The sequence below is a fragment of the Hippoglossus hippoglossus genome, chromosome 4 (genome assembly GCF_009819705.1).
Source record: "Hippoglossus hippoglossus isolate fHipHip1 chromosome 4, fHipHip1.pri, whole genome shotgun sequence".
Taxonomy (NCBI): domain Eukaryota; kingdom Metazoa; phylum Chordata; class Actinopteri; order Pleuronectiformes; family Pleuronectidae; genus Hippoglossus; species Hippoglossus hippoglossus.
The window spans coordinates 13,302,828-13,318,198 of record NC_047154.1 but is presented as its reverse complement, the minus strand read 5'-3'; the positions used below and the strand labels follow the sequence as shown (position 1 = coordinate 13,318,198).

Genomic DNA, 15,371 nt, shown 5'->3' with positions numbered 1-15,371 from the left:
GGCCAGCTAGCATCCCTCTGGGAGGAACCATAATGTCCTCCCAGATTAGAGGCCGGCACTCCTCGGAGCTGCTGCCTTTTTATCAGGAACTTTGTTACTGCAACATGGGATCATCTGCAGGACATTAAAGCTGCCTTATCTCCCCACTGTCATGTTAATGTGCAGGGATTTCGTGGGTTGTTGGTGATATCCACGGTGGCTGTGGCAACTTTTACCTTTGCCTGAGCTTCTTAGGCAGTTTGGGGGTTTATGTATTTGACAACTCCCTGGTCACATGAGAAGGAAATGGTAGTAAAGAAAGAGATAATTTCTGGCCTTTTAATGATACACACATGCACTGCATAGGGTTTTGTAAGGTATGACTTTTTGTCGGATTCAGTCTCAAATAGAAAAGCTCGGAGAGTAGATACGTCTGTAAGGCAAACGCCATGTTACGTCATGTTAAAGAAAGTTTAAAAAAGTTCTGTAACCACTTGTTCATCTGGATCTACTCCAAAATTGTACGGGTTCTTCCTTGGGTCATGTCCTACCCCCACACAATTTAATAGAAATCGGATAAGTAGTTTTCAAGTAATATTGTTAAATAAAAAAGCATTTATTACAATTATTGTTATGTCTGTTTTGCTTCAAACATTTAGCTGGATTCTAACTTTCAGGACCAAATATTAACAGTGGCTCCTGGAACTCTTTGAACTCTATGATTTTGGGCTTGACAAACGTATTTAATACCGTGTATTTCCTATAAAACACATATAAACACGCCTGATACCTTGTCTTGTTCTCTACTAGCTTTGTTGGTGCACACCTGCATTATCACAGCTAACCGTGGATAAGCTTGATATGAATTTGCTGTGTTGCTCGTATGTTTGTTTGCTGTACAATGCAAATAAAAAGCCTATAGATCCACTCATAAAGACCTTCATCCAGAGTGCTAGTAGTGGTCGAATGCTTTGTGAATTAAATATCTCACCTATGTTTTTAAATGTTTTTCAGAGAGTCATTTTCAATGTGGTCAACTTCTCCAAGACCAAGAGCCTGTACAGAGATGGCATGTCTCCTGTGGTGAAGTCCACCAGTAGACCTAAATGGTAAGTAGGCCAACTGCATGAGCTCTTTTATGGGCTTGATTTAAATGTGAATGCTTTGTACTTTACTTTGTTAATATTACTTCTATAAAATTCACATTGTGGTACTTTATGCAAAAACTTTTCTTCTCTGTTCGACACACACACAGTCTCTCTCTCTCTCTCTCTCTCTCTCTCTCTCTCTCTCTCTCTCTCTCTCTCTCTCTCTCTCTCTATCCCTCCCTCTCTTTCCTTACACACACTCCTGCACACACACACACAGTCTCTAAAGACTGATACTTTATATTTCCTGAGTGGATGCGTCCGGGCACATTAGCATGTGATCCATTGGTTGCCAGTATGACGGCTGTCTGATGTAATAACGCTTGACTGATGGAAACAGACACGTGCCTGTGTGTGTGTGTGTGTGTGTGTGTGTGTGTGTGTGTGTGTGTGTGTGTGTGTGTGTGTGTGTGTGTGTGTGTGTGTGTGTGTGTGTGTATGTATTTGTGTGGGAATTAGTAGGTGTGGCACGAGGGAATTGGGCTGGTGCAGTGGGGGTGGGCACTGTGTCTGCCGAGCAGGCTGGTGTATCCAGTGGGTCGAGTCCGTCCAAGAGGAGCCCTGACATCTGTCATCAGTTGATGGAGGGCATCAGCAGAAACGCCCGGCATCTGCCACCCCGAGCTGTGTGCGTCTGCTAGCCTAGCGCCAGCACCAGCCATATCGTAGCGTGCTGGTCGCAGGCTAATGAGAAGAGACAATGGGCACCGTAGACAGGAAAGATGAACTGCCGCATGCGATACTGTGCAGTGCATCACCACGCAGCTCAGCTCGGTCGCCTCACTCTCTCTATGTGGTGTATAGCTGCAACTTTGCACTGTTTCTCTGTCGTGTTCGTGGAGATACAAATTTTTCTCAGGGCCACTGCTGTTGTTTCATCCTGCCAACAGTTTATTTACGGTGAAGCTGGCGAGTGCTTGCTTTAAGAATGATGTTAGGTCTCAGGTGAGTGTTACACTGTCAGTTAAGCTACTGTGTAGACAGTGCTACAACACAAACCAACATTATATCCCCGTTTCTCAGTCATTTTCTGCCCAGTTTTTTTTGTCCCAGATTATGAAAACCTCCACTTTCTGAATGGTCTTGACTTCTCATTTGAAATAATCTTTATTGTGTAAAGGGTTAATTCGTACAGGAGACTCGTTGGGTCATTCAGGTCCCAAAGCTTTCCTTAATATGCTAATCACGCAACACCGGGCATGTTTATGTTTCACTAAGCTCTCATAAATAGGTATTTAAGTGACAGACACAATGGGAGGTAATGTCGCCGAGGCCCCGACTCCATTTACCTCCCCAGGCTAATACTCTTTTAACCGCTCCTCTCAGCGCTGTGCCATTTAAGAGGCATCACGTCTCATGCACTTGTGTAGAGCCATTTCCAACTGTCTGGGGCTCCCAAGACCACAGCTGACATTGTTTGTGTCCCCACAAAGTGGTCAAGATGCCTTTAACACAACCACTTCTGTTTGACTTTCCGTGAGCACAACAAAGCACAGACAGCTCCTAAAGTAGCAATCTTCTTTTTGACAGTTACAGATATGGAATAAATAAAAAGGCAGAGCGTGGAGAGCTTCGCCTGTCTGATCCAAACTCACACAGGACAGGATAAAGAAGGTACAGCGAGAGGGGGAGCGATGGAAAGAGAGAGAGAGAAAGGGAGGGAGATTTGAAGAGAAACAGACAGAGAGAGGGTGGAGGAAGAAAAACACAAAGTACAAGAAAGAGAGATTACTGAGACAGGTAGACAGGGAGGAGAGAATGAGAGAGTGAGCTGAAAAAGATTGCTCCCCCTCTCTCCCCACCGCCCTGCAGCCACCACCCCACGTCTGTATCTATCAAAAGAATCGTCAGTATTAGCTCAGGAGTTGAAGCCTTTATCTCCCCGTGCAGGTGCCTCATGTCCTGGGGTCCCAGCATCTTTTGACGCTGGAGGCTGCGGGGCTTGGCTGGCCTCGGCTAAGCTGGACGTCTCAGTGAGAGACAACTGGCAGATTACAGTCCTGCAGGACGTTCACAGCTACAGGTGGAGGGATCTATCCTCTCCTCCTTCCTTTATCCCTTTCGCTCACATCCCTCACTCTTTGACTCCCCCCTCCAGCCAGGAGACATCAGAGCTGACATATAGCTTTACTGTATTATTTGGCATTTAAACACAGCTAGACGCTATATATTTAATAAATAATGAATAATGGATTAACTAATTAGAAGGGATTGCATTACTTTTTGAAATGTGAGACAGACCGATGGCTGTGTCAGTGATCAGACTGCTAAAAAGTAAGTCAAACAAGATTTTATTAGACTCCATCCACTGTATAGAAAGTGGAGCTTCATTTTTTCTATACTGCTTTGTTTATTTTTGGCACCAACAAGGGGAATAGCAAAACAGTATCTTATTGTATGCACTCAACAGCTGATTAACAGCCACTTGTATCTGTGCAGTGAAGAAGTAAACCGGTCTCTTCTTGCAAATGTTTGTGTCGAATTAAATTAGTCACCGACTGAAATCTATGGAATTAAACCGTCCCTCGTGATTAGTAATTGACTTAAAGTAGAAGGAGGAAAAAAATGCTATGAAATTGAGAAAAGTCAAAGAGTTTCTGAGACCGAGGGAAGAGCGTGAACATTTAGTTTTTTTTCTACGAGTCTGTCGAAGACAACAGCCCCCTTGGTGACACTAGGTGCCAACCACACTCCCTGCAGTCTGCTTGTTGTTAGACTGCTAGAGCAAAGAATTGCCCAGCATCCTTATTTTCTGAGATAAGCTAATTAGAAACTCAGGGAGCGTGGTGTAATGCAGCTGCTGGAGGCCGGACTGCCATGGGGCGGGGTAATGGCCAGGATGGCTGCGTGAGACTGACTGCATCAACCAACAGATGCCTCATACAGAGTCCCGTGTGGTGCAGAGCAGAACTTATCAGGGCTTTATTACTTTTATTATCAATAAACCTGCACATTATTTTCCACATTAGTTGATTGTTAATTGTTAATGTGCATGTAATGTTAAAAAAGGATGAAAATGATCCACCGCAAGAGGCTGATCGATGAACAAATCAATTTACTAACTCAGAATCTTCCGATTTTAATAAAACACACCATCCTATCTTAGCAAAAATGTAAAGCTCTTATGTGACAGCATTTATTTTTTATCGTATACGCTCAGCTGTTGAATAACATGTGATTAAATCACAATTTACTTGTAATTCTGATTTGTCACTACCTAAAAGTCATGTCTTCACATCATTTCCAGCTTATTATATCTGTGATGCATAACATATTGGAAATGTTCAGATGTGTGGTGTCTCTTTTAATTAACGTTCCACTTTTTCGCCAGTCAGTAGGTGTGAGGATAAAAATAGCTACACCTCTAACTGAGCTAACAGATGAACAGTCAGAGTTGGAGGAGATTGGTTGCCAAACATTGCCTCTGAAGTTACAAGCAGCCAACCTTGATCAAGGGTAAAAAGCTTTTTTTTCTTCTTTTATTTGTGGGAGGCAACAAAAGCAGGGGAGCGCTTCTCAAGCAGTTGTGCTCAGCTCTAAGCTGGGGGAGGCTGTCAGCCAGTCCGTCCATCCATTAGTCAGTAAGTCCGTCGGTCTGCTGGTCCGTCAAGCACTTTGCTACCAAAATCCTTCCTGTAAGCGTGTGATGCAACAGCATAGTGAAATTCTATTTGGAGATGTCTGCCTCTCCACTGGGGTGCGTGTTAGCAGTAATTGTTCTGTCAATCAGCGCAGCTCCGGCCTGCCTGCTTCCCTTGCCACTTGTTAAGCCCTGGCAGAGGTCTAGGGGTGAGGAGAGGTGAGGCAGGGAGAGGGGAAGAGAAAGGATACCTCCACTGCTCTGTGTGTCTCTCATTGCTCACCTTTGTCTGTCTTTACATTGTTTTCAGGCCGCCTCGCTTCCTGCCTGCTCGTCCTCTTGAGTTCTCTCTCTCATCTCTCTTATAGCAACTTATTTTCCCTGTTTTTTTAAACAAGTTCAATTGTTTTAGTTCTGTTCGCTTTACTTATTTCACTTTTTCTATTACTGATTTCAGGTGAATTTTGCTCTGGTGACCAGTTATCTCCTCTTTGTCCACATATTTAGTGTGATGATTTTATTGGTTTATTGAATGGATTCTCACACCCTCAGCTCCATTGTCACCCTCAAATAATGTATCTTTTGGCCACTTAGGGGCAGAACAAATAGCTTAGTAATGACCAACATATACAAAATTTGACATTGCAAACTTGGTAACTTCTCAACAGTACTTATATCACTCCTTTTTCTTTTATCCACTGAGAATACACAATAGCAGCTAGTCGCTAACTTTGTCTGCTGTTTAGTGAAAACATAGACTGTATATAAAGACAAGGTGTCTCCACTTCCTCCCACTATCCAGAAATGAAGCTAAATATCCCAAATATGAACTCCATTGCTGACCAGAAAACGGAAAACAATGAGCTGAAATACACGATAAAACACCAAAGAGTAGTAATGTGATACAAAAATATTGATTATGGCCACCTTACATTTGATGCTAAACTGTGAACAACAGAAATCTCAAGTGTCAGTATGTCATCTCACTGACGCAAATCTTTTTATATTCATTATATTTTAAAGTGACTCTCATTCTGAGTGGAAATTTAAACAAAGACACAAATTAAGTGAAGTAGAAATGCTACAGCAGAAGTGATGACGACCAACTGAACTGAAGTCCCACAGTTCAAGTTCTATAAAGAAACCTCCTATATCTCGAAACACCAACCTTACTGCCACCCTGCCATGCTGTCCATCTGAATCCAAACACAGTGTGACAGTAGTGAGAGAGACGGCCTCTCTCTCTCTCTCTCTCTCTCTCTCTCTCTCTCTCTCTCTCTCTCTCTCTCTAGGACAGAGTGTCAGGGACAGGCAGACTGTAAAGGTTGTGTCAACCACAGCAGAGCCCCGCGCTGACTCCTCCCCGCATCCAGTGAGTCGGCGTTCTCCTCTTCCCGCTCCCTCCCTGCCGCTGAGCCACTTGCACAATTAACCATGTGGAGCGCCTTTTAATAATAGACCTTTTAATTGTCGACAAATGAAGAGTGATGTAAAATAGCTAATAGCTTGTGCTAATTAATAGGAGAACTGAACGCTTGTTAATTAAGGGCAAACAGGACAAGGACTGGCTCGGGTGATTTGAGCAATAAAACCGAGACTAACGATTCATTTCCAAACAGACTTGCTTCATAAAAACATCAAGCGACCCCCGGTTTGCGGTCGGAGAACATTTGTAGCGACATTTTCGGCTTTACCGTCATCAGCAGTGTCACATAGACACATACGTAACAGAAGTATTCGCAGAGGAAATGTAAACACGAATGTTCTGGCTCCCTGCAGATGTGCTGCAACAAGACAAACCACAATTATACAGTGTCTTCATGTGCATAATAACAAGTGTTATTTGCTGCAGCAGGAGTCTCAGTGGTATGATACAATGTCTGAGTTGCTTGTTTAGTATTAAAACACAATGTATTGAAATGAATAAATTCCCTTTCTGGTTGTTGACTTATATTGCAACCAATTCATGTTGATATTCAGTACCGGATCTGTCTGCCACACATATTTCCCCCTTTGCTCATTTCCCTTAGGTGATACTTGCTAGATATGAGGCTAAAGGAAGGAAACGGATTGTCAGCCAAGGTTTAAAACGTTCACCGTCTTCCTCATGAGACCAAGAGTAGTTTTACTGTCGTTTCACATCCACGTTTCTCAATTTCACAGCTTTACTAGGACCTTTTACTGTAACGTAATTTTATTACAAGTATATCCTGCCTGCGGCCTCTATATATGCATGGGCGCGTGCGTGTTTAATTTAAAACAGAGACAATGTCCTGTGCTGTTTCCTCTCGCTCTGAGTCTCATTTTGGAGTGGGAGCAGTAGCAATCATTTGACAGTCTATGGGTTTTATATAAGATTTTTAGATTAAAGAAATGTTATATATGATGTTTCTTCTCTGTCAACATTGCCTATGTGATAAGGGAGACGGACAAAATCTTTTAATAAAAAGCAAGTGCAGGAGAAAGTGAGACACACACACACACCAAATTATCTGTCACTGGTTTGACTGCTGAGAGGAAATGGAGTGATGTGTGAATCTGAGTGAATATTTGGAAGGAGAAGAAGGGAGTACCTGATGTACTGAAGCTGTGAACACGGTTTGGTTAGTCTCGCCAAAATGTGGAGTGGTGTTCATGTTCTGGGGGCAAGTGATTCCCTTTCTGCCTCACTCCAGTTGTTTTGAAAGATTTGAGAGAGGAAAGTAATCACACAGAGTTCTGTTTTATTAGCTGAAATAACACCTCTCTCCATCTCCTCTCCATCTCCACTCCATCTTTATTCTCTCGCGTTGGACAAACCGGCGAGAGAGGAAGAGAGCACGATGGAGCCCAGTCAACTGCATGTGCCGCTTCCTTGTTCACGGAAACTCATTAGCATGCTGCCAGAGGAAGTGAAAGAGGATTATGTGGCAGAAAATAATGGGAGAAAATGTAACAAATAGATTAATAGATGAGAATGAGGATGTGTGTGAGTTATAGCGTGTGTTTGTGCCGTTTCCTGTAGAGAAAGGGTAGATAAAAAAGAGAGAGAGAGAGCAAGGGGTATTGTGACAGAGAGGCAACCTGCTTCTGGCTCTCCATTCAACCCACAAATGACTTACCTGGACAGTTTTATGTTTGCCTGGAGGAGAATTAAAAAGGCACTTCATTTCCCCTTTTACAGGCTGGGTACGCATGTCAGCGCTGCCCTCCCTGAAAGTGCTCTAATCTAAATGCTTTTGTCAGGGGAGATTTGGTAGATTGCAGCAGGCAGAGGTACAAATTGGTTGTGTCATCTTATAATGAACTAGGTGAGGCGTTGCAGTTTTTCTGCAGCCAACAGTCCCCTGATTACTGTACTTTAAGTCAGCGGCTGCTTTTAGTATTGTAGGCCGAAGACCTCACCTTCACCCCTCTGTGTTCAGACAGCCTGTTCTCGTGAATACTGCACAATGTTTTGTTAGCGTAAGCCCGGTGTGGCACCAGATCAAAACCGTACTATTTTGTATTTTTAAACAAATAGACTCCTCACCACAAACCAGGTTTTTGCATACTCTGTCTAACAGTGATGTCTGCATGCTGTGAGGAGTTTATGTGATTATTGGGAGTGCTCAACAAAATGACAAGGTGACCCCCTCATTCCATCTAAGGAATTCTAGGTATCTCCGCGACATATTTACATGACATATTGGCTTCATAGGTGTATTTACAAATATGTATATGACTCTGCAGGACAACTCAAGACAATAAACAAAAATGGTTGACATGACAGCTCCCCAAAAGGGAAGCCAAAGAACCTCAATCGTCCAAAAAGTCAAAACACACTTCAAACTGAAATGACAGCTGACACAGTTTTTTTGAGCACATGTTTCGACCACTGCGCATGGCTCCAAATGACGCCATATGCCCAGGATGGCAGCCTTTGTATGAGGGATATTTTGGCTTAGTTTCTGGATCGTAGGAGAAAGTGGAGACGTATCGTCCATCTTTATATAAAGTCTATCTTTTTACTAAACAGCAGACGAAGGTAGTGACAAGCTGTTGTTGTGTATTCAAGAGTAAAGGGGAGGAATATGAGTACAACCGTTTGCTACCAAATTTGCGATGCAAAACTTTTAAGGTTATATTATAATATGTCAGTCATTTTTTTTATGTCGTTTCTACTGCCCTTAAATGTCCACCAAAAACATCTGATAACTGAGATTGACTCGCGATTGGTCGTGCAAGAGTCTCTGTGTGTGTCTGCGTGTGAGTCAGACACTGTTATGAATTCAGATGGCTCAGCTAAGTCAACAGTGGTGTTAAGCAGGTTCCAGCTCCACAGATGCCTCAGCACGGCCAGTATTCGTGCTTGGCAGCCCCACAAAACTGCTCCACTGTCGACTCTCTCTTTTGAAAAACAGATTTTTCGAAGAAATCCTTCTCGTCCTTTTAATTGCATTCATCTCTCATCCTCCTTCAACGTCTTCCGTGTTTTTATACGTTCGCTCTCTTTGCGTAGATATGTATCAGCATAAGTTTGTAGAGACACAGACACATACGCACAACCTCCATTAGCTCTCAGCCATTTGCTTTAGCTAGCTGTCATTTGAGCATCCTACTGTGTTTCCACATCTAAATCTCTGTGTGTGTGTGTGTGTGTGTGTGTGTGTGTGTGTGTGTATGTGTATGTGTATGTGTATCTGTGTGTGTCTGTGTGTCTGTGTGTGTGTGTTTTATGTCAAGACTCTCCTGTGGATGTGTTGCTTGTATGATTGTATTGAAATGGGTCTCCTCTCTGCTTCTCAGATGTGTCTGGGTGTCAGAGATGTGAGCAGTGAAATGGTGTGTGAAGTTCAGGGGATTGGACTGTCTCAAAACTCTGATTTAATTACTGCAGCAGAGCTAAAGTTCCAAGAGGAAAGGATGTATGAACAAAAAGAGAGGAGGTATAGAGATGACAAGTTGCTAAAGTAATGATTTACTCCTCCTCTCTTTTCATTCAAGCCAATTCAGTTATCCATATTATATACATCCCACTATAACATCCAGGGCACATTGTTATATATTAGCCCTTATTGCACCAGTGCTTGCTCAAAGGCTTCTTATCTGGTTATTGTTTATACAATATATTTATATAGAGTAGCTCAAACTACAATCTAATCATTCTGGGGATATGTTTGTGCACAGAGAAATCCCCTCTGAGTGAAAAAGTAAGTTGCCATCAATTGAGCTCTCATCACCTTATAACCATCTTATATTTTAGTGTCAAACTTGTTCTTAACCTTCATGTTGTTATGGTGGTTTCCGCAATGATTGGCGTCACCTGAGAGAGCCCACTGTTGAGTCATCAGTCTCTCTGTCCACTCGGAAAATGGCCATTTAAGAAGGGAGGAGAAAAAACCTGTGTCTCTGTCCACTGCACAATACAAGGTAACAACTCAGGTGAACAGCGTGAACCACAGTCCAGCAGCTAAGATATTGTTTTCCTATAGAGAGAGAGAGAGAGAGAGAGAGAGAGAGAGAGAGCGAGAGAGCGAGAGCGAGAGCGGTGCCACACAACCAATCTGTGCCTGTGTGTGTGTGGTTTTGCCTTGGGTGTGTACTCAACATGTGCACATGGCCTCCTCGGTGATGTGTGCATCTGTTTGTACCCGCTCGTGTTTGTGTTTGTCAGCATGTTTGCTGACGACACTGTAGGACATCAGGGTGGGATTGCTCTGAATGTGAGGAAACAGCTCATCTGAATATAGATTGGTCCCATCTGGAGGCGGTTGGCTTTGGCCCTTCATAATTTCGTAAGTAGCTAAGCATCTGGGGCCCGCTAATGAAACTAAAGGCAAAGGAGAAGGCCCAGGGCTAGCGACAGGCTGCCTGTAGCTGTCAGGAATAGAGGGAGGATGATATGGAACGAGGAAGACTGGAAGAATGGATGAAGGGGAGACATAGGCCAGGAGCAGAGAGCGCGCTGAGAATATCAGGGGTCTTAAAGAGACCTAGATGACTCCTTTGAGAGAGTAGGCAAGACAGCCAAGTAGGCCATTAGAAAACTGAGCCATAAAATGAAGACAGTGGTGTCTTTATTGTGGCCCATTAACTCAGATGTTCATGCGGAGATAGCTGCACTGTGTGCCACTGTAATGAGCAATATAACGATGTCACAGCATAGAATGATGCACTGTTAAAAAAACACTCTGGTTAAGTAGAATTATGTTAATTATTAGCTTCAGCTTTTCAGGGCAGTTTCGGATCTTAATAGCTCACCTGAATATTGTGTATGGTTCACAGGTAAATCCCAGCACCATCTTCTCCCGTCTGTAATTTTTTATCCATTTTCTTCTTTTCATTTGCATGAAAAGGAAGAAAATTGAAAGGAGACTATTTCAACTACTTAAAAGCATGAATGCTGGTAATGGTTTAATGTCTTTCTGTTTTTTTTCACCACTTGCTGCACATCCTCTTACCTTCCCTCCAATAACGTGTGTGACCCTGAGCAACTGTGCTGTCCACAGTGGCTACTTCTCGTGGTTTGTGTAGGGAATGGAGAGCCATAGGCCTTTTTTCTTAAACTTTATTATTATAGCTCCTTTATTCCTCCCTTAGCCTGATTTCCCAGTGGAAATGAAATGAAAGAGCAATTGGTTCTCCTTTTTATTGCTGTCATCTTTGTTTTCTGGCCCAGAGAGTAAGATTGCCTGATCTCAGAGAGTTGTACTTTTAACCCCCCCCCCCCCTCTCAATCTCAAGTCACAGGGAAGAAAAACAATAACAGGGAAAATAACAATCAGCATCAAAATGAACGAGCCTGAAACTGGAGGGCCACCAGCACGCCGACACCCACCAGTTGTTTATGATGGGATGAGTCAGTCGGAGTCTGTTAGTGGCCTTCACTGTCTGCCAACTCCCACTGTCCAGAAATATATGTTTTAGAGGAGATTAGAATCCCAGACAGTGTGGAGGGGAGAGAGGGATGTACGTCTAGGAGGCGGAGGGGGTGGCAGAGGGTTGTAAGGTGAGAAAAACGAATGGAAGGGAGGAAGTAGGTGCAACGATGTGGGTGTTAAAGGATAAGGGAGGAGGTGGAGGGTAGGAGGAAGGAGGAGGACTCCCCTGAGGTTTGGACTAACCCTGCTGAGACAGGATGACGGGGGATCAGTCTCCTCGTGCACAGCGCCTCAAATCATTTATTCATCGGCTTCATTAAGAGAGAATTACAAGGCTGCTTAAAGACCCCCAGGTCACTCACTGTTCTCTATCATCACTATTCTTAATGAAATTCTCCAGTGTGTCCCAACTGTCGTTGTGGATTTTGAAGAACAATTACTGTCAACTGAAGGACAACTTTGCAGCATTGATGCCAGTATATTCAAAATGATCATAATCTGCTGTTGGGTGGCATGATGGTGTGGCAGCTAGCACCGTTGCCTTATGTCAAGAATCTTGGCAGAACCTCTCCTGTGTTTGAAGGTGTGATTGCAAGTGTTTATGGTTGTTTCCCTCTGTATGTTGGCCCTGCGATATGCTGCCAACCTGTCCAACATGTGCTCAACCTTTTGCTCAATGTCAGCAGGGATTGGCTCCAGCCCCATCCACGTCCCTCAAAGGAGAAGGGGTATACAGTGTTTCCCATTAATTACCAAGCCACGGTTTCATAATGAACCAAAAAATGTTTTACACTTCTCGTCTTGCTTGCTCGCGGTGCTACCGTGTACCCTCGCTACCGCATGCTCGCGCTATGGTCCATAACGTTTTTACCGTCCACGCAGACAGTCAAGAGTAGTTTTTTCAGCTGCAGTTGTGACAGGCAATGGTTTTCTGTCTCTCACGCAAAACTCATCTTTCACTCTTTAGTCTTTATACCTGTTACTTGGAATCTTTCGCCCATGAGAGTTACCTTTTTGTGTGTGCTTGTGCAGCTTCTTTACCGCCATAGATTTTGTTAATTCTGTGGAAAACACTGGGTATAGATGGATATTTTTTTTGCTACTATTGTATCATTCAGTAGTATAGATCAGTGCAGTCGCAGATGTAAACAGTAGTATTTCTAATTAAATGTAATGACACAGAGTGATTCGTGTAAATTGTGCATCATTCTCATAATTAATGCTCTTGATTTTGAAGCAGCAGACAGTAACCTTCATTAACAGCCGGTATCTTGCTGCCTATCTCATCTAACTTCAGCGAGCAGACAGTACAACACAACAGTCGCTGTCCTCTGGACCTTCACACTTGTAATTATAACCGAGGAAGATAATTAAGGAGGTGGAGGGGAAGACAGATCTTGTCATTTAGAGAACAATGCCGTCCAATCTATTCATCTGTATTCTACTTCCTGAATTATCAGCTGACATGTCAGCGCAATCAGCCAGAAAGCCCCTCGCTCCGTCTGAATGCCATGAATGTCAACACACAAACCTCTAATCTAGTTAAGATCCTCAGGTTGATGACATCTGAATATGCATTGGGCAAAGACTAGTGTTCATGTTGCTGTTGTCTGTCAAAGAGCAGGATGATTTAATGTTCCTTATTTAGTTGTGGTGCTCATATGATATAGTAAACTAGATTTACTTTGTACCATGCTCCACCATGAATGTTTGAACTTAGTTTCATGGTATCCATCCAGTTGCCACTCCAGCCCAATGGGTGAACTGACAAAGGGACAAACCATCATTGTCGTCCACACTGCTAGCATGGCTATGGAATAAAATCTGCAAAGTTGACCACAAGAACAACAACACACAACACTAAAGCTTTATTTTTTCAATACTTCAATTTCAGTTCAGTTGGTGTTCTGGTAGATGCTTATTTCTTTCTGAATATTGGTTGAAGGAATATTTATGAGGAGCAGTAATCTCTGGGCTGAGGGCCTGGCATGTGCATGTTCGAGGCCCAGAGGTAAGATAGTATGAGCAATGGAGATACAGATCGATAGTGTCAAAGTATAGGGACCCAGTGATGCATTCTATTCAGCTGGCTGTAACAATGAATGAATATATAAATAAAAATGTTTTTTGATGCATTCAGTGGGCAGGTCGGGATTCAAATTTGTTATGATTTTTTGATGTGGGCCTGAGACTTAAATAGTGAAGTGCACATACACACTAGGCCACACACACTGGGACTACTCCAGATGGAATTAGCACTGAGCACCAGTCTCGGGATGGGACTGATGTTAATGTTGAGATTATTTGCATTAGATCAGCTCTGTCAGGCTTGTTGTATGTTTGTCAATACAGACCAGTGCATGAACATAAGCTTTGTGTTTTCCTAGTGGGTGAGTGTGTATGCTCGTTGGTATGGGCCAATCATTTGTGTGAGTGTCAGCATACAGTCACATTTCACTTTGTGTGTTTGTTTGTATACTGGGTCTTCACTCAGTCTGGCACCTTCCCAGCTCTCCTTGCCAGACCAGCAGCTGGCAATCACAGATTGCCCACTCATCAAACCACTCTACCACTGTGGCCACAGAGTTCAAGGGGACTGTCAAAGACCAAGCTGAGGAGCCTCCTCGCTCCTTTAACACCAGCGCACTCCTGCACCACAGGCATTGAGTAGCAAAACTTGGCCAGTGAGCCCTTGAAAAGAGTGGATGGGCGAGTGAAGTACCACTGAAAGTTTGACAAAGGCCTAAATAAAGAATGAAAGCTAATGTTTTTGGCAGTGAGGCATCCTGCTCTATGCTTTTTTTCATTGCAATTGGGATTCCTTGGCTGGGCAAGGTGCCCCCTTTCTTGTCAAAAAATACAGTGTTAGGAATTTTGCTGCTGACAGACACAAACACAGCAAACTGACAAATTCTGCCAACAGCAGCCTTCAATACTCACTAAATAATTAAATGACAGAAAATACCTCTGTCACCTTGTGTTAGTGGTTGGTGTTCTGAGATGCTCCAGCAGTCCTGTGTTGATTTCTAAGGTTTTGATAGATGGGTATAGGTGGGTAGGTGGGTGGCCTGTTGGTGGAATGGTTAGTACTGATCGCTGACAACAAGAAGGTTCTTGGTTTGAACTTGACCACTAACCAGGGCGTTTCTTTGTGAAGTTGTCATTGTACCTGTGTCTTTTTACCAGGTACTCCAGCTTCCTCCCAAAGTCCTAATACATGCAGTTCAGGTTCTTTAAATTGGGTGAATGGTTGTTTGTGTCTGTATGTTGGTCTTACGATACGCTAGGTGACCTGTCCAGGTATGGATGATGGATCGGTGGACAGACAGACAGACAGACGGATGGTGTCCACCTGTGACCTCAAGCTCTCAGAGTGGAGTCTTAACTTTACACTGAGATTTAAGCCTGCATTTCACATTTTTGCACCGCAAATGACTAACTAACTAAAAATTGTTTTCCAGTCTGGTCCTAGTTGTGTCCACTGCTGATCGGTGTTCTTTGTCTCACCCTCCTGAACACATTCCCTCCCTCCTTTGTCCTACTTAGCCAGCTTCTGCAAAATCACTTATCTTCACCTTGCTTCCTCTGTCTCCTGCTAATACACATTAGCAGCCAGCAGCCATATGTAATACGGCTGTGCGTACCCCTGCTGGTATAATGGTTTCTCTGACACTTCTCCCATTAAATTTGGTCAGGCAGTGCTGCACAGGAACCCTCTGTACACTCTAAAATGTTGTTATATAACTACCATAAACAAGCCGGCCAGTGTCGGTGACTTAGGGAATAGCTGGTATAGGTTTTCTTTTGTGTAGTTTTACTTTT

General features: G+C 43.3%; 1 protein-coding gene across 2 annotated transcripts in view; it reads left to right on the top strand.

Moving 5' to 3' along the window:
- LOC117760482 (cytosolic carboxypeptidase 6-like) overlaps positions 1 to 15,371 on the top strand; it is a 266,877-nt gene that overhangs the window by 103,837 nt on the left and 147,669 nt on the right. For both annotated transcript variants that reach the window (XM_034583548.1, XM_034583546.1), the window contains exon 4: positions 994 to 1,088. In XM_034583548.1, coding sequence (XP_034439439.1) covers positions 994 to 1,088 — 95 coding nt within the window. The remainder of the gene's footprint in view (positions 1 to 993; positions 1,089 to 15,371) is intronic.